The sequence below is a fragment of the Antennarius striatus genome, chromosome 3, assembly GCF_040054535.1.
Source record: "Antennarius striatus isolate MH-2024 chromosome 3, ASM4005453v1, whole genome shotgun sequence".
In the NCBI taxonomy this organism is placed as follows: Eukaryota; Metazoa; Chordata; class Actinopteri; order Lophiiformes; family Antennariidae; genus Antennarius; species Antennarius striatus.
In genome coordinates, this window is record NC_090778.1 from 22,681,406 (window position 1) to 22,699,639 (window position 18,234).

General features: G+C 37.9%; 3 protein-coding genes across 3 annotated transcripts; 2 read left to right on the plus strand and 1 right to left on the minus strand.

The window, feature by feature from the left end:
* Window positions 1-675: 675 nt before the first annotated feature.
* On the minus strand, window positions 676-4,625 carry p2rx2 (purinergic receptor P2X, ligand-gated ion channel, 2). Its single transcript, XM_068311610.1, has 12 exons — window positions 4,459-4,625; window positions 3,882-4,017; window positions 3,690-3,761; window positions 3,515-3,599; window positions 3,308-3,404; window positions 2,637-2,717; window positions 2,286-2,439; window positions 1,973-2,103; window positions 1,779-1,869; window positions 1,626-1,691; window positions 1,452-1,529; window positions 676-859 (listed from the first exon to the last, which is right to left on the minus strand). Exons 1-12 carry the CDS (start codon window positions 4,623-4,625, stop codon window positions 761-763), a joined length of 1,257 nt encoding a protein of 418 aa, XP_068167711.1. The 3' UTR covers window positions 676-760.
* Window positions 4,626-5,150: 525 nt separating this feature from the next.
* On the plus strand, window positions 5,151-10,850 carry pes (pescadillo). The gene is made up of 15 exons (XM_068310698.1): window positions 5,151-5,291; window positions 5,502-5,581; window positions 5,906-6,059; window positions 6,386-6,495; window positions 6,668-6,839; window positions 6,966-7,055; window positions 7,527-7,643; window positions 7,868-7,939; window positions 8,343-8,432; window positions 8,568-8,698; window positions 8,785-8,910; window positions 9,446-9,630; window positions 9,802-9,944; window positions 10,040-10,207; window positions 10,436-10,850. The coding sequence occupies exons 1-15, from the start codon at window positions 5,268-5,270 to the stop codon at window positions 10,505-10,507; spliced, it is 1,734 nt and encodes a 577-aa protein (XP_068166799.1). The 5' UTR covers window positions 5,151-5,267; the 3' UTR covers window positions 10,508-10,850.
* Window positions 10,851-11,861: 1,011 nt separating this feature from the next.
* On the plus strand, window positions 11,862-17,832 carry gal3st1a (galactose-3-O-sulfotransferase 1a). Its single transcript, XM_068311092.1, has 3 exons — window positions 11,862-12,233; window positions 14,895-15,040; window positions 15,349-17,832. Exons 2-3 carry the CDS (start codon window positions 14,913-14,915, stop codon window positions 16,496-16,498), a joined length of 1,278 nt encoding a protein of 425 aa, XP_068167193.1. The 5' UTR covers window positions 11,862-12,233; window positions 14,895-14,912; the 3' UTR covers window positions 16,499-17,832.
* The last annotated feature ends 402 nt before the right edge of the window (window positions 17,833-18,234 follow it).

Consider the following 18,234-nt stretch of genomic DNA (forward strand, 5'->3'; position numbering starts at 1 on the left):
TCTTCACCACTGACATTGGTACTGCTTTCAAGCATCCAAATGGATTCACATTCCCCCACAATCAGATTAGAGAATCCATTTTATGGGAAATGTTGGTGTTATTTAATTACTGGTTATTGCTCTCCTTGTGCTTCTCCACACTGTTTCCTCCTGCTTCTTTTAGTTACGCTGAACTCATCGGAGAGACGGATGAAAGAATTTAAGCACAGTATTTCGATTCCTCAAACATGATTTATATAATGCATATTTCCTGGAATAAATGTCAAAAATATATGGTATACTCTCATGGTGTCACACGGGTGTGGGTAAAGGACATTTATTGAAATATATTTATAGAATGAGTAGAGTTTTCTAATACATAGTTATTGTTTCTAGCCCTCCAGTGTTTCTGTGTTTCTGTAAAGAAAATGAGCATATTTTCTTGGTAGTGCTGCAGAAGTCCGAAGTAATTTCAAGGGCAGAAGAAACAAGGGCATTGTTGGGGTCATCAAGGAGTAAGACGACGTATGAACTGAATCCAATCAACAGTTGGAGACTTTGCGAAGACCAGCTGTTTTACAGAAATTTTCCATCGGCATACACTGTACTGTATGTTCCCACTTGAAAAAGAGCTGCAACTGTTACTCCATCATACTCGCCATCACTGCCACAGTTGTTTGAGGGGAGAGTCCGCCTTCTGATGATGATGATGATGATGATGATGATGATGATGATGATGATGATGATGATGATGATGATGATGATGATGATGATGATGATGTCACAGCGCCACACCCTCTGACAGATCTGAATGGTTTGAGCCAAAGCTGTCGATGTAACTGAGCTCTGTGGAAATCGCTACCGGGGGCTCCTTGACAATCTGTAAATGACAGAACCAACAGAACCAACAATCTAAATGTGACATATACAAATAAGTTTCATGATTTATATTACCATCATTGGCTGTTGGTTGGTTGGTCAAATTAAATTTGAAGGTAAAGGACAAGATGTGGGTCAGAAATGAACTTTGGGGTAGATACAGGATTTTTTTTCCATATTATTTACTTTTGCAAGGTAGGACATTTTTCAACTGATAATGCAAACATTCCAAAACTGATCTCCATTAAAGTTTTAATATAGTCTCAACGCAGGATATCTTTCTCTCTCTCTGATTTTTCATACTGTACATACTATGATTACAACTAAATTGTGGACTTCAAGATATTTTCATTATTCTTAAAAAAATGTTTTTGAAGAATTTGGAACATAATCTTTAACTCTTTATTGAACATTCATTGAATATTGTAAAATAAAATAAAAATCAACCTTAGAGTGTTCCCCGAGGACAAAACAAACTTCATTCCTCATTTTGTCACATAGAAAATAAAATTACCAAAAAATAGTCACTTGCCCAATGGAGGGTTAACTACCCTAAGTACAGATCTCAATGTGTTGAGGTGTCATTTACTAACTTCATCAAACTTTCTCTCGCTGTAGATTTCATTTTTGTCAATGAACGTCAGCATGATCCAGTCACAGATGATGGTACACTAGAGAGTAAGAATGAAACGGAACAAAAGCAGTTTGTGGTCGACATACAGTTGTTTCGTGTTAAGATTGTGCAGAGAAATCTGATAGTTACTCACTACCCCGACTGAAGTCAGAGCGGTCACTATGCTGATGATGGTCGGGATCAGGCTGAATTTACCAGCCTGAAAAAGAAATTAAACTAATATGATGACAATCAATATACAGTAATCAGTTGAAAGTAAAATTATAAGTTATGATCATCTGCTTACATGTCCATGAACAATGACATCCAGCCGTATGCCATAAGCCTTAATAAGTGTTCGAGACTTTATCCCATTGTTATTGTAATATTTGGCAAACCTAGACAATAACGCAGAAATTGCAAGGGCAAAGGTTAAGGTCCAAAAGATTTCTACAAGCGAAAGAGACAAACACAGTTAAAAAAAAGTGAAGTAAAAGTCACCTGTAGTAGTAACCTGAGTTGGCCTGATCCTTTCGGAGATCAAGACGACGGAAAGAATATGTGGGTTTACAGTTTGAAGGATCGATGTCCAGGTTACACTTCCAGTTGATGAAAACTCCAATGACTCCTCCCTTGGCAAAAAGAGGAGTGGTGGTAAGAAGAACTGAACTCTGGCAAAGTCATTTTTAACACATCTGGGTGCTATTTCCAAAATAATATAGGGAATATAATTGTTGTTCCAATTAAGGGATATGATGTGTAACAAGCCACATTTTCGTTAACGAAACAAAACTTTTTGTGGTGTAAAACTCACAGTCCTGCAAAGCTCACTGAAGCTCTCCCTTGCTTTCCCAGCAATGTAGCCCAGTTTGAAGTTTGGACAGTAGGGCTCTTTCTCCTCATCATAATGACATTTATTGAGATGTTTCTGCATGTCGCGCCTGTTTGAAGCAACTTTGATGTTCCCCCTGCCAAAGAAATAAGAGGAATCTCTGCAGTTCCTGTGTGTGTGTGTGTGTGTGTGTGTGTGTGTGTGTGTGTGTGTGTGTGTGTGTGTGTGTGTGTGTGTGTGTGTGTGTGTGTGTGTGTGTGTGTGTGTGTGTGTGTGTGTGTGTGTGTGTGTGTGTGTGTGTGTGTGTGTGTGTGAGAATGTGACATACTCTACCTGAACACTTTAAATTTGGGGAAGTGGATAGAGTTCCTGATGAACACTGTGAAATTGATGGCCTCCACTAATGGTGGCTCTCTGTCGAAGACACCAGTCGGTCAGGATAATTATATTTTACTAATACACACTGTTGTAACACAGTTTAACTTTCCCCAACACTATTATGAAAGATCAAGGTCTGTCTACAAGAAAATACTATCTACAATATTTTCTATGTCTTGATGAAGCCAGGTATTACTGTGTTATTACAATTTGGTCCTCAGACCCATTTTAGAACCATCCATCCATCCATCCATCCATCCATTCATTTTCTTGTACACGAGATGACTGTAATCGTCTCATCTACAGCCGCTGTTTTAACCTTTTTCATTTCATTATAATTAGACTTTATTCACACTTTCATAAATGTCACCATGGTAACTGTTTTATCAAATCCTTTTTGAAACCATGTTCAGCTCACTGCATATAAAAAAATTATATTAAGTATAATTACACTTTTGATATACATCAGTGATACTGATGCTTAAAAAAATGTTTGACAAAGTTCTTTCCTTATTTCTGTGAAAACCATCATTCCAAGTGTGAGCGTCTGTCTTTGCCTTGCTTCTTAATATGGATTTTCCTGTTTTATTAAAGTTTTTTCTTTTCTGACAGATCATCTGCCCTACCGTACTGCAGCATACTCCTCAACAGGACACCAGCTTCTGATCTCGCAGGTCTTGAAGGTGTGGTTGTAATACTGAACACATCTGCCGGTCCTTCTGCCTGACAGACACATTTTAAAACATATTTTACTAAATTGCAGTTTACCTTTGTTTTAAAGTACAATATTTTAAACCGAAGGTAAAAGAATTAGAAATGAATTGAAACTGTACCATGGCCATCAAATTCATCAAACTCGTCCTTCGTCCGGATACAGTCAGAATCTGCTGTACAGTTGGCACTGGCAACTTGGAAAAACTGAAGTGAAACAAATGAGATGCTGGGTCATGGGAAATAAATGAGTTTGTGTAACTACATGCATTGAGAAAGCCTTTGTTGTCCTCTCACCTCAGGGCAGTTTCCCTGCCTCTGATCATGTGTAACTTCTCGCCTCAATATTGCGCTAATCACATCACCACCCTGTAATGGAAAAGCCATTACATTACTTTTGGTATAAGTAGGATTTAATCTGCTGTGAAGGCATGATTTTTCTGACTGTATAGAAGATTAGATGTTCTTTAGCAATTCTTTATGACCCACCTCTGTTGGTCGCGCATATTCTACAGTGTCCAAGATGTCATCTCCATGTACTGCTGTGCCTTTCATGAGTGTGTAAACTGCACTCTCTGGACGGGTTTCACTTTCTTGGTAGGCTTTCTGACTTATGAAAACATACCTTCCGGATGACAGAGCAGACAGATAAATGTTCATTTGTATTGGAGATATCAGTTTTTCCCTTTTTGTTACATGAATCCTATAAAAACAAAACTGCTGCATATTAAATTCATGGAAAGCAGTTTAATAGTTTGGTTTTTAAATAATAGTGATGTGAACAATCACATCAAAATATGTAAAACACCTCTCCTAAATTCAAATTAAACCTCTTATCATGGTCAGGAAAATTAACATGTGTGTCTTTTGAGTTACTGTAAATGAAAATACCTTGCTTCTCCACAAAATTACAGTTTTTGGATTCCAGAATATAGAGTGGATTTTTAAAAATCTTAATCCCTATTTTCTTCACATACCTAAAGAGATCATTGGAAAAATCTAATCATGCATATTGGTCAATCTAGCAAATACATTAGGCAAGTAGGTACAGAAATGTGAAGCTTACCAGATGAAATAGGTGATCACAAGAAACTGTACACCTCTGTATATGACTCCAAGAGTTCTGTTTTTAACCACCATCACTTTTGGTGTCTCATAATCCCAAAAACCAAGGAAATACTCCTTCAAAAAATCTTGTAACCCCATCACGAAGTTATGAAATGCTTCACACATATCCTCAGATGTCCATGTAAAATCTAATTTTATTATTATTCTACCTGACTATCTTTTTTTTTTCTCTCTCTCTGTATATGTTTTGCCACTCTCTGCTCTTGTTCAGCTCCAATCTGCATCCCTGCTGAGCATCTCTGGCCCCAGTCACACAGGGAGGGAAGGAGGAGGTGGGGCTAACATGTGGTGGAATCATGCGTTTTATTTTTCTCTCATTTTATTTTGATCGACAGCTTTAAGGCGATTTTAGTTCATCACACTCAATTGTTTCAACAAGATGGACACACTTCTGCATTTTTCCTTAAAGTTTGTAGAATTTTTTTGTGTCTCCATTTTGAACACTTTTTTAACTGAGCTTTTGTTGTTATGCATTTTGAATGAATATACAGTAACACCAACAATCTAAAGGTGAAAGGAGAAGAAGGGAAGCTGTGTTTTCGAAATTTATTTTTACACAGGCGAGGAAGAGGACTACCCGTCGTCTCCGGTGGGTCCTGATTAGTGCAGCTCCTCCTCTGCTCATGTCAGACGACACGTGCGACGGCTGCTGATGGTGGCTGTGTGTACGTTCGTTGGTTAAGTGTGTAGTTTGTAAAGTATCTGAAATTCCTTTAGTTGTGTGGCAGGTGAGAGTTATTTTTCCAAATGGGAGGACTTCAAAAGAAAAAGGTAAGCGTTGACATCGAGGCTAATTTCAGATTCAACCACACGAACTGCGAAAATACACTGATTAGCTTGCTAGCTAAACTAGCGAGATCATGTTTTTTTTTCCCTGCAAAAGCATCAAATGAGCAGTATGGATCACAGGCTTTCGTCAACTTGAATGCAATAACTAAATATTTTGATACGGAAAGTGATCGTTTGTTTTGGTTTGTCTAGTTTGAGAGCGGCTCTGCCACCAACTACATCACCAGAAACAAAGCTCGTAAGAAGTTGAGTCTGAGTCTTCCAGATTTCAGGTAACGTCAGCATCTTTCTTTTGAGTTGACAGATGCAAAAAACAGTCTTGGAACATGGTGTCTTTTAATGTGTGTGTGTTATAAGATATTGTTATGCATCATTAAAATCAATGCAGCAGTTCTAAAAAAATTGTACTTTCATAATACTTATAATGTGCAGCTTGTCTTTAAGTGTTGTAATACAAATTCGATTCCATAGATTTGAATCAGAAAGGGGGGTTTTGCTTGGCACACGAAATTGTGAAAAATTTTCCCATAGAAGGACACCACATTCAGTACGCAAACATCAACCATTTAACTTATAATTAAGTCTTTGTATTTCAGGCGCCTGTGCATCCTTAAAGGCATCTACCCCCATGAGCCCAAACACAAGAAGAAAGTGAACAAAGGCTCCACAGCTGCAAGAACCTTCTACCTGCTCAAAGACATACGTTTCCTGCTGCATGAGCCAATTGTTGGAAAGTTCAGGGCATACAAGGTATCATAGGAAAATTTTGGCCTTCCATACAAATGAAGTTCAACACAATTTAGCGAGTGTGGTTTTTAACATATAACTGACTAATGTATACTCTATATAACTGGTCTGTTTCTTGTTGTGGATCAGGGATTTCATCATACAAAGAATTTAAAGTGCTATCAAACCAATGTACAGTGCATCAATCTGTTTATCAACTACTTCTTAGTCAAAAATTGTAAATTGTCTAGGCACACCTTTTAATTTTTAAATTGTTTCTCTAATGCATTGTGTAGCAATGTCTAAAGATGTTAAGAGTGCTTTCATTACAAATACTTCTCATTATTTAGATATTTGTGCGCAAACTGAAGAAAGCCTATGGAAAAACAGAGTGGACTGCTGTGGAGAGACTGAGAGAGAACAAGCCCACCTATAAATTGGACCATATCATTAAAGAAAGGTGACATTGTTATTCTCAATGTTCAACACAGGGTGGTATTGCTGAGCATCAGTGACTTCTTCTTTTCATCAGAGTAGAGATTATAAGCAGAAGTGAATGTTTCTCATTGTTTTTCAAGCACTAGTAAACTAAATCTATTATTAAATCTCATCCGTTGTACTTTTTGTTTTAGGTATCCGACTTTCATCGATGCTCTTCGTGACATTGATGATTCCCTTTGCATGTGCTTCCTCTTCTCCACCTTTGCCCGTACTGGAAAATGTCACGTTCAGACGATCCAGCTGTGCAGACGCCTCACTGTCGAATGGATGAACTTTGTGATTGCATCTCGTGCACTCAGAAAGGTCCGTTTACAGTAGAAAATAAACATCTTTATTTGTCAGATAAGTCAAATTAATGAGGTGATAATGACATGTCTTGAGTTAATTTATTAATCTTGTTATATAATGGTTCTTGATTGTCCCTGATAGGTTTTCATCTCCATCAAGGGATTATATTACCAAGCTGAGGTAATGGGGCAGCTCATTACTTGGCTGGTGCCATATCAATTCGCTCATGACGTAAGTTAATAATGATATGGATGACATACAGTCACCGTATTTTTATTTTTTTTGACCTGTTCCTTATGATGCACAAACATTAGCAATAATTTCAGTTTTAGTTTTTAAAAAGTAGTGTATTTGTTCTTGGCCTCCTTTCATCTTCTATGCTTGTTGAAACTTATTGCACACTTGCATCAAAGGTGTATAATGTTACCCACTGCATCAATGTGTGTTGATACTATGCTTGTTAAATCACCAAAAGCAATGTGGCTTTTATTGTTATTTTAGTTTTTGTAAAATATAAATTTGTCTATCACGTAGTATTTTTGAGAATACTGTATACTTTGTGTCATCAAAGATTGGTTTATACTGAATACCATTTGATGTTTTGTGTGTTTCATGTGTTATGTGTTGCTATAAATTGTACTCAGTTGTGTTTATTAATTCTTTTTTTAAGACTTAAATCCACTTTTCTTTTTGCTCTTTCAGCACCCAACAGATGTCGACTATAGAGTAATGGCAACTTTCACAGAACTGTACACTACTCTCTTGGGGTTTGTCAACTTCAGATTATATCATTCCCTCAACTTGCAGTATCCACCAAAGGTATCTTGATTTTAAATACATTTTATTGTAACAGCTGTTTTCATAATGACTTGAATAGCAAATGCAGTGTTTACAATTTAAATTTGCTCTTGTGGTAGCTCGTAGTATTATTCAGGCTTTAGTATAGTACTTTAATATGCATTATTTGCATAGAAATTGTTGGCTCATTACCTGTTAGCACACCTGCACTCATTTGTTTATGTTGTCTGTCCTTTTTTTTGCAGCTGGACAGTAAAACAGAGTCAGAGTTGAAGGAAGAGGAAGACTATGCCATGGATTCAGAATGTTATCTAGAAGTGAGGATCTTTCTCATAAAGTCATTTAAATGATCAATTAAACCACTCACACACTTGTTGTAATCCAGAATAACCTTGGCATTAAATCTGAAATTCCGCTGTGCCATAGTCAACACACAATCCTTTAAATTTCTGCTGTACATGTATCGATCTGTCAAACCAAATTACATTCATTAAAAATCTCTTCCTTTTTTAAGTAGAACCCATATGTTAAGGTTTTGGGTTTTTTTTTACAAAAAGCTGATTTAAATAACTGAGTCACAATTTGGAAGTCTAATCTTGATAACTCAAGATGCCACACACCAGTCATTTTCAGACAACACATTAAATATGAAAGTAATTATTTGTTTGAATAATGAAATTAAAGACTGGTTTTCTAATCATGTCTTTTTTGGCTGTGCAGAAATTGTCTGCTTTAAGTTCCAGTCTTGCCCGGGTAGTTTCTACTGCAGAGGAGGAGGAGGCTCAGGTTGACCAGTTTCCTGTTGAAGGGGTAAGAAACCCATTGGTAAAATATGACTCACTCTATTTTCTATCATAAATACTGATTTTGATTAAACATCATCTTGTAGAGTTGTGAAACATTTTCACAGGACTAAAAATGTTCTCCTTTAATTCTTTTCTTCAGGAGGACATGGAAAATATGGAGGCTAGAGAAAAGGAGCAGAAACAGCTGGAAGCACAGAAAAAGCTTTTTGAGGGCCTCAAGTTCTTCCTGAACAGAGAAGCACCCAGAGAGTCACTGGCTTTTGTCATCAGGTGAGATGGAGCTGCTGTAGAAAAGCTGGACGTTTTTATAGGAAAGCATTGACAAAACCCTCAGATGTGTTTCCATTTCTTTCCAGATGTTTTGGTGGTGAGGTGTCTTGGGATAAGTCTATTTGCATTGGTAGTACGTACGAGATGACAGATGAAACCATTACACATCACATTGTTGACAGACCCACTATCGACAAACAATACATCAATAGGTAAAGGGCTGTTATACTTAATCATTAAGATCTTATGCTTCTATTATATGAGTAAAATGCTTCTTTTTTTATACCAATTAGCATTTCTGATTACAAGAACTCTTGTTAAATGTGCTCCTCTTTCCTGATACGTTATCCCAGTCTCTACACTGCCTCATTTTAGAGTCATATTTCTGCTTTGCTTGCTTCATTCTCCTTTTTCTTCATTCCTCCCTGCAGTTTTGTTTTCGGAGAGTTTTGATTTTACAGAAAGCCTGATTATATTTACCGTTTTGTTGCCATGCTTAGTGTCAGGTTGAAATGTGAACACGTCAGTGTGCTGATAAAAGACACAATCAATTTGGTGTTATTGTATCTTTTTTTGAAACTTTGAACAAAGGGAGCAAAGGGAGACAGAAAAAGATTCGTTGTACAATAATAAGAAATATGTTCATTATTTCACGTTAGACCAAGGGCATGTAGAGTATAACCAACAAGCGTCAAAAGATATTTCTAGTTTTCAAAACCTTTTAACACCATGTGCTCTTTATTTTAGGTACTACATCCAGCCCCAGTGGGTGTATGATTGTGTCAATGCCAAAGTCCTTCTGCCTGTAGAGGACTACTTCATGGGAGTGACTCTGCCTCCTCACCTCTCTCCATTTGTGGAGGAGAAGGATGGAGACTATGTTCCCCCCGAAAAACTAAAGATTATGGCTCTGCAACGAGGAGAAAAACCTGGTATGTTTTCATTGAATGGCAGTGATACAGACCAAGACGTGGGTGTAGTAACACAAAAGTGTTTTAGGTTCATACAGTATTTCTAAATACAAACAGAATTTGAAAGTCACTGTAACTCCAGAGGCCATAGCCACATTAGTGTGAATGTAGCTACGTTTTATTCCATCATAGCCCAATCACAAGAGGATGGGGAGGAGGAGGAGGAAGATCAGTCTGAGGAGGAGGATGAAGAAGAGGAAGAAGAAGATGATGATGATGAAGAAGAGGCTGAGAAGAATCTCAAGGAGATGGAAAAACAAAAATCCCAGGGCAAGGTGAGAGACTTTCAGGCCACTTTCTTTGCCCTCTGTGACATCTTCCTCGTCTGGCAAACAGAAAATCTCATCAGCGAATTTCTGCTCGTTTTTAGTCTCTGCAGGTCAAAGTGACACCTGGGAAAGTGAAGGTCGTGAACTCAGCAGTCTTGGAGCAAGAGGAAAAAGCTGAGGAGAAACGACTGGCCATCATGATGATGAAGAAAAAAGAGAAGTACCTCTACAACAAGATCATGTTTGGAAAGAAGAGGAAGATACGAGAGGTATGTTCCCATTTATTGATTGAATATTTATTCAAGTGTTTTTATGCAGTCTTGTATACAAATATTTAACATTTTTAACTTTGGAACCTTTATTTTCACTATCAGACATCTTATCTGGGTCTGACAATGTTTAACACTATCATTTAACTGTTATGCATGGAGCACATTGAATCCCACCAGAGTTCACTGGCCTGAAATACCTGAACTGCATTCATTCCCCTCCTACAGGCTAACAAGTTGGCTGCAAAGAGGAAAGCCCACGACGATGCTGAAAAATTAAAGAAGAAGGCCAGGAAATAACCAACTGTTGATGCGTTTGTGAGACTGACGTTATGTATTTTATGAAGAGTGCATTCCAGGTCGATGTGACATGAAACGTGCATTAGTGTGCTCTGATAGTGCACCATGACTTGAATGCACATTGAACATCATATCTGGATGGAGTGGAGGTTGTGGAACACGCTGTCTAATCATTAATGTACAAATGGTGATGTTTTTATGTTCTACATTACATTAAATATTTCCTCCTATATCAAGTTCTGTACTTGAAATGATCTGTTCTTAAATTAAAACAGCATATTCAACAAGTTTGTTAATTATTATGACTGGGTCTTGGTGGGAGCAGTAGGTGATGACGAAGAAGCAAAGTCCCTTCCGCCCTCCTTTAAGATGCTGTTGTAGCTCGATCATGCCCTCCTCTCAATCTCCTCATTCAGTTGGTCACACCCCCCCACCCCCCCTTGTCACTCTGAACTGCATTCCATTCATACCCACCCCAGTCCGGGTCACAGCCTGGCACTCTGGGTGCTTGCTGTCAAAGGCACACCCGCCTCAACAAGAGCAGCAGTGTTGTTCCTGAATATGACGAGTGGGATGAGCAGCACCAATGCAAACACATCTGTGGGGGTGGGTTGGGGGGGTGGAGGGAGACAGAGCGCGCACTTACTGTCTTGGAAGAAATGTTATGACCACATATTGCTGCATCCTGTTCAGCAGAGCTAAATAGACTGTTGCTTTCGTTCCTTTCTCAGTGGAGTAGTGTGCTGTATGTTGCACATGGGATTGTATTGACAATGGGAGGCTTAGATAATTGAAATTTCCCACAGTTAAAATTTTGAATACAGTATTTTCCGCACTATAACGTGCACCTAAAAGACTAATTTTCTCAAAAACCGACAGTGCACCTTTTAATTCAATGCGCCTTATATATGAAAAAAGTTTCAGAATAGACCATTCATTGAAGGTGTGCATTATAGTGCAGAAAGTACTGTACTTCAAATGCAAACATTGCAGAAAAAGTTCAATATTTAGAATTTGCATAGGGTTTTGTGCATATGAACTCCATTATCACGAGACAATCCAAACCTCAGGCTGCATAGTTTGTTCAGGTAATTATTATGTGCTTAAGCTTTACGCATTAATGTGATTGTTTCGATACAAATGTGCAGTCAACATTTCAAACAATAAAGACGGCAGTCGTCATTTGAGTGGTACAATAAGAGTCTTTGTGCTCTGGCTTTCTGCGTTTGTTCTTTTTATTCTGTTTATACCCCTCCTATCAGTTTGCATCTCAGACTCCAGTGTCTGCCATCAATAGCCCTCTGTATGCAGACACAGAGTACGGACTATGCAGCCTCCCCCCCTTTTTAAAATTCTCCCCGTTACATGTCCCCAAGTAGATACCCTGACGTCACAGGTTGGTAAATGAACCTCCCTGCAGTGCTTTTTTCATTTTAGGGATTGATGAGGGGTGGGGGTGGTAACAGGTAGCTGGAGGCATCAGGTGTGCCCGCTTAGAGAAAGAGGAGAAGAGGAGCGGCGACCATATGAATGAGCTGGAGCAGGGGACTTGTGATAAGGGGAGCACAGGACTCTGCTGGGTCTGGAGAGCAGCATGAGTATGTTGAGATCAGACAGCGAGGAGGTCCACTTGTGTTAGTCATCAGAAACTGGAGGAACAGGAAGAAAACGATGCACTTGGATAAGAAATGCGTTCATTAATTTCTGATTGGATTCATGTGTTCAGGTAAGAGATTCTGGGAAGTTTTACGAGTCAAACTTTTATTTTGATTGCTCTTAAAATGTGTATTTTGATTTGATACTCAGTTCAAACTCAGGATTAAGGTTGTCAGGCTTTACTTTCGATACACAAAGCTTAAAAGGTGAAATAGTATTTCAGGAAAACGGATGAAGTTGTAATTCTCTACATTTCACAAGAGGAGGGAAAACTCAAGCAAACAATTTTATCAGCTATCCTAAAAAATAACATTGTCTCTATTTATCAAGCAGAAACCCAAGTTTGTGAGCAACTGTCGAAACAGAAATGTAGAATTTCCCCTACATTTGTGGAAAGAACTGAACCGGCTCTGCACAAATGTCCCCCAACATGGTGACTTTCCAAGAGAACTCCCACTTACCCACTGATAAGAGCCCATTCAGCAAGTCCAGACAAAGAGCAGAAGTGGCACTTTTAAGCTGTGTGTAGAGAGCAATGTTTGCATAATGCTCTGTTAATACTGAACCTAAAATGAAAGCACAGGTCGCAGCAGTAACTCAAGCCAACATGATGTCACTAGCCGTAATGCAAGGCAGGACAAAATTCAAAAATGAATAATAAATGAAACACTGGACACCAAATAGAGATACTCCTACTTAAGACTGAGCTGGGATTTTCAGAAGGCGATCACCGGTACAATTCATCATACATTCAATGAAACTCTAGTGTTCACAAACACATTCATGGAAAAATGTAGTGTAACCTAAGTTATCTGTAGTAGGAAATAAAAGCCATTTCCATAAACGGGGAGAAAAAAATGAAGCACACTGGTTATTACTACCCTTCCACCTGTAGGTGCAAACTCTGCTTTGAAACAAGACTAATAATTTTCCTAGTCAGAATGCTTATTTGCATCTTGGAAGCCATAGCGTAGTACACAGTTCACTGATCCATTGCTGGTGCCCAGGTGATGAACCTCTGTTTTCAGACATGGCACTAAACCACAGCTTAAAGGCACTTTTCCTGTTATTTTATTTCATGTTGTTGACATGGGTGATGTATCTTTCAGGAATGCTGTACAGTATTATAAATGCCCTAACATATTTGACTGATGTAGCTATGTTAATATTTTGCATAAAAACCTGATGGTTGATTGAACAGATCCCAATCTTATTGACTTGAAAAATGGCTGCATCGAGTCAACTATCCTGTCTACAGTAGTTCTAAGCTTCTCAGACTTTTTATTCTATAAAAAAAAATTGATTCCAGGGGAGTGAAAGAAGATATATTTTTAAAAAAATTTTTTAAATCAGTCCACAAAAGTCTGCAAATCTGAACGACAAATAGAAAACAAAAAGGTGTATAATTATTATTACTACTAATATTATTAATTTAAAAGTTTATCATTATAAACTTTTAACAAAATTGAGCTTTAAATAGAGCAAGTTAGTTAAAAATGTTAAAGGTGTAGATCACTCACTCAAAGCAGGTAAAGTTCAGCAAACTTTCACTGAAATTTGATTTTCAGACAGATTTTTGGCATTAAATATTTAAATTAAATACTTAAACCCTAAGATATTATATATCATTGCAATGAAAGCATCAAACAATGTTGACAACATGCTTATGCAAGCACATCTCCATTGGGGTCACACTTGATCACATAATGCTTTAAATTCGAGTGACACTTTGGATCTTGTGTTGCTGAGTCAGCAGGTGGGTCATCTTACTTGTAGACAACGATGCAATATCACTTTCCACGGTAATAAAATATTTATTTCATGGAGCAACTGAGAAACTCTGGGTTTGCCATTTCAGGTTACAAGTTTTTTACTTTGCAGCTGAACATATAATTTTAAATAGAATCTGTGCTTTAAATCTCAATGAAGGGTACTGCAATTGAAATGGGATGTGCTGCCCTGCTGGTAAATATTCTTGAACACCTCAATTTAGAGTCCACTTGATGACAGAGCAGGACAAGAATATGATAGTTTTTGTACCTACCATTAGTGAGTAACTCGTTTTGCCCATAACCAACTAGAAGACATGGAAACAGAACTATGAACTCTGACAGAGTGTTAATTTTGAAACACTGGACAATGAAATTCAGACAATCATGTTCCAAAGATTTTGACTGCAGAAGAGTGGCAGAGTAAAAATATGGCAAAAGTAAGTGTGACAAAAACATGATGCAGGCAAATACAGAATACCTATAACAAATACTACAATTTGGTAAAACTTGGAAGCAGTTTGAATAATAATACTTACCAACTGATGTGTTCTTATTTTTATTTCATAATATAGCAAAAAGTGAAATTGATAACTGTAACAAAAAATACTAATAATAGTAGACTGTATTTGTATAGCACTCTTCTTTAAAATGTATTTCAATGAGCTTTACAACAAAAAAAATTAAGTGATTTTGTTTCTGTTTTAAAGAAAAAAATGCCAACCAGAGGTTCAGGCTATTGGCTTTGGATCCTTCAGCATTTAGAGGTTTTTACTCCAGAAGAAATATTGACACACTCTGTGATTCATCTCCAAGAAATGATCTGAGTAAATTCACCAAGCCTCTCTCCAAATACAAGAGAACAAACCTGCTTTAGTCTTGTTCATGTTTCTGTCTTGAGAATAACAATAGATGTGCTCGCAATGATGAGGATGATGAAGACGATGTTTTTCTTTTCAAAGGTTTGATTCTGTTGGACCATGACTGGCAAGCAAGGGAGGCAGTGGAGGTCCATATGCAAAGGCCTGATCCTGGGTACCCTCCTGACCAGCTGCATGATCCTGCTTTACTGCCTCTCCACTCCACAGATCCAGTTCAGTCCACCTGAGTAAGGCTTATTGGCACACAATAAGAAAGAACAGCATGTAAAATATACAGTACCGTATTTAAAATTTCTGTAACAATGAATTAACAGTACTTTAGAGGTAACATTTGTAGTGGATGTTGTATGATCACAATAGTGATATTCCCTGACTCTCCTGTTTCTTCTCTGCTTGTGCGCTGCCACTACATGCTGAATCATTTTGAGTCCATCTTCTCAAATATCCTGCCTTTCTCTGTTATATGTGAGATCAAGCTAAAGTACATTAAATCATCATTATGAACAAATTCATTTCTTGATTTTTTTCTACCTAGGGTTCCAGTGCCTTACTCATGTGCCCATCGTCCAGCCCAGGGTCACTCCCAATCATCCATAAACAGCTCACATCCATCCAAGGGCCAGACCTGTACCCCTAAAGTAGACATCATGTTCATGAAGACACACAAAACAGCCAGCAGCACCTTCCTCAACATCCTCTTCCGCTTTGGAGAGAAGCACCGGCTCAAATTTGCCTTCCCAGACAGCAGAAATGATTTCTTTTATCCAGCTTCTTTCCAGCGCTCCCAGGTTAAAGACTATAGACCAGGGATGTGCTTTAATGTTATCTGTAATCACATGCGCTTCAATGCACCAGAGGTGGCCAAGCTTCTACCCACAGACACATCTTACATCACTATTCTGCGAGACCCTGCAGAGCTTTTTGAATCATCCTTTCACTACTTTGGCCGGCTGGTGCCCTTTACCTGGAAGATTCCAGGTGATGACAAAATGACTGAGTTTCTGCGTGAGCCTCACTTGTACTTTGATCCAGACGGCTTCAACTCTTTCTACCTCAAGAATCTGCTGTTCTTCGACTTTGGATGGGACAACACTCTGGCGCTAGATGATCCGCGGGTCGATGAGGGAATCAAATTCATCACTGAGCGTTTCCAGCTGGTAATGTTAGTGGAATACTTTGAGGAGTCACTCATCCTGCTAAAACATGCCCTCTGCTGGAAGATGAATGACTTGCTCTTCTTCAAGCTCAACGCCCGCAAGGGATCCACTGTGTCAAAACTGACCCCCGAACTTAGGGCTAGGGCTATTGAGTGGAATGCTATAGACTGGAAGCTCTACAAGCATTTCAACCAAACGTTCTGGATGAAAGTCGACGCGTACGGACGTCAGCGGATGGCTGAGGATGTTGCAGAGCTCAGGAGAAAGAACAAAGAAATGGCGTCTATCTGCATTGAGGGGGGTCATGCTGTTGATGCCAGCAGCATCCAAGAGGTGGATATGCAGCCCTGGCAACCCATTGGAGAGAAATCCATCATGGGCTACAACATGAAGAAGAACATGGACGAAGCACACCAGAAGTTGTGCCGTAAGATGTTGATGCCAGAGATTCAGTACCTAACAGAACTCGGGGTGAACCTGTGGATCACCAAGCTGTGGGGTCACATCCGAGATATCATTAACTGGTGATTGGGTGTGGGAACAAGAGGGGCCAATTAAACGCAGAGAGATTTTTGTTTATGGTGGAGGAATCCAAAAGTGTTGCAGATTTCACGACACTATCTGATGGGTGCTTGCGAAAACAAAACACAGACCTCAAAATCTACAGAACAGTTTACAACCTACAGATGAGTACAGATTGTTCTCTGATGTTGTTAGACAAGAATGTTGAAGGGTGAAAATGAGTGAACACAGAAGTATAGCACTAATTTATAAGCCCTTTAATTAAAAAAGAAACAAACTCATCTCAGACAACAATATATTTAGTTTAAGAAATTTAGCGTCTTTACGATTTCAGAAAAAGATAAGCAAATACAAATATTTCCACACCCCACTTCCAAAAAGGCAGGGAAGCAACTTGCGACACAAAAAAACCCAGAAAGAGATAAATACTCTCTTTGCTGGAAACATGCAATATGTGATGTGGATAGAGCATAAACTCTGTCACAGGTGAATGTGAGAGAATTGTGAGAAAAGTGCCTTTGTTTAAATGTGCCTAAAAATGTAAAGATAAAAAAACAAAAACAAATTTGAGATGTACAACTTTAGGGCCACTCCCCATTACATATGGACTTATAGATATCATATAGGATGGACAGACAAGGGTAACATGCAGTAAATTTATAAAGGTAATACATAATGAAATCATCAAGAAAAATAATATGCTTTTACTTTTTTTGTTGCATATGATAGTCTGAAATATATCTTAAGTTCTCTCTTTTATGATCTGATACATCTTCTCTGCTCCTTGGTGCTTTTCCTTTATCGCTAGTTCTGTTCTTGCCCGCAATGTTAATCCTAATGATATTTTCTCTTACCTAGCACTTTGACAGCATCATTGATGACGTAGTGTAGATTTTTTTGCATAGCCAGCCAAAAGTAAATATCTTTGTTAGCCAAGTTATAAGAGCCTATGTAGAAGGGCACCATGACAATAACTGACGGTGTTACACACCACTTATTTGTGTTTGCACAGCTGTGTTTATCTTAGCCTGGATAAATAAACTAAATTAAATTGAGATACAATATGCATTTCATATTAATGCACTTCCCACTACATTAATTTCTTAATCTTTTGTACATTCACCTAGATATTTATCAATTTAGTATTTCTATTCACCTTTGTTAATAATGTTTAAATATGTAATTGATTAAATTAATAATTCATTTATTTATTACTTGTAATTTACTGTTTTTGTCCATCAAGCATGCCCCCATTTTCACTGGAAATGTATGATAATCTTGAAAATGAAATTACAAGTGCATGTAATTGTACATGTATTGAATGTTCTGTCCGATTCATAAAATTGACAACTTTATCTGTCTCACTGTGTGATCACTAATACAGTACATAGCAAGGCTATTTTTGGTTTATGCATAAACATGAATGAATGCAACATATTGGAATAAGCTGAAAAGATTTTAGGTGCGGACCAAAACAAACCACCCATTCTCAAGGAAAGCATTGAGCTACTTCTGCCCCAGATGAGTATTCCTTGTAATAACAATAAATGTCACAACAGTTAAACACAGATACAGGTACAGTATATATCGTATTTGTATATTGCATTGATGGCCGATAGTTTAGTAAATTAAATTATTATGGATCAACCGCTTTATTTAAAAAATGGTGCTTCATTCTTTGACACATAAACTACCCTTCCACTACATTAAATAAAAAAATCTCTTAAATAATAATAATAAAA

Excerpts from the sequence above, each read along its gene's own strand:
- pes (XM_068310698.1), top strand. The coding sequence starts at position 5,268 with ATGGGAGGACTTCAAAAGAAAAAG. Across the intron at positions 6,496-6,667 it reads GACCATATCATTAAAGAAAG|GTATCCGACTTTCATCGATG; the intron begins GTGACATTGTTA and ends TTTTTGTTTTAG. Across the intron at positions 10,208-10,435 it reads AGAAGAGGAAGATACGAGAG|GCTAACAAGTTGGCTGCAAA; the intron begins GTATGTTCCCAT and ends CCCCTCCTACAG.
- p2rx2 (XM_068311610.1), bottom strand. The coding sequence starts at position 4,625 with ATGTGTGAAGCATTTCATAACTTCGTGATGGGGTTACAAGATTTTTTG. Across the intron at positions 2,104-2,285 it reads TCAGTGAGCTTTGCAGGACT|GGAGGAGTCATTGGAGTTTT; the intron begins GTGAGTTTTACA and ends CTTTTTGCCAAG. Across the intron at positions 1,870-1,972 it reads AACTCAGGTTACTACTACAG|GTTTGCCAAATATTACAATA; the intron begins GTGACTTTTACT and ends GTTATTGTCTAG.
- gal3st1a (XM_068311092.1), top strand. The coding sequence starts at position 14,913 with ATGACTGGCAAGCAAGGGAGGCAGTGGAGGTCCATATGCAAAGGCCTG. Across the intron at positions 15,041-15,348 it reads ATCCAGTTCAGTCCACCTGA|GGTTCCAGTGCCTTACTCAT; the intron begins GTAAGGCTTATT and ends TTTTCTACCTAG.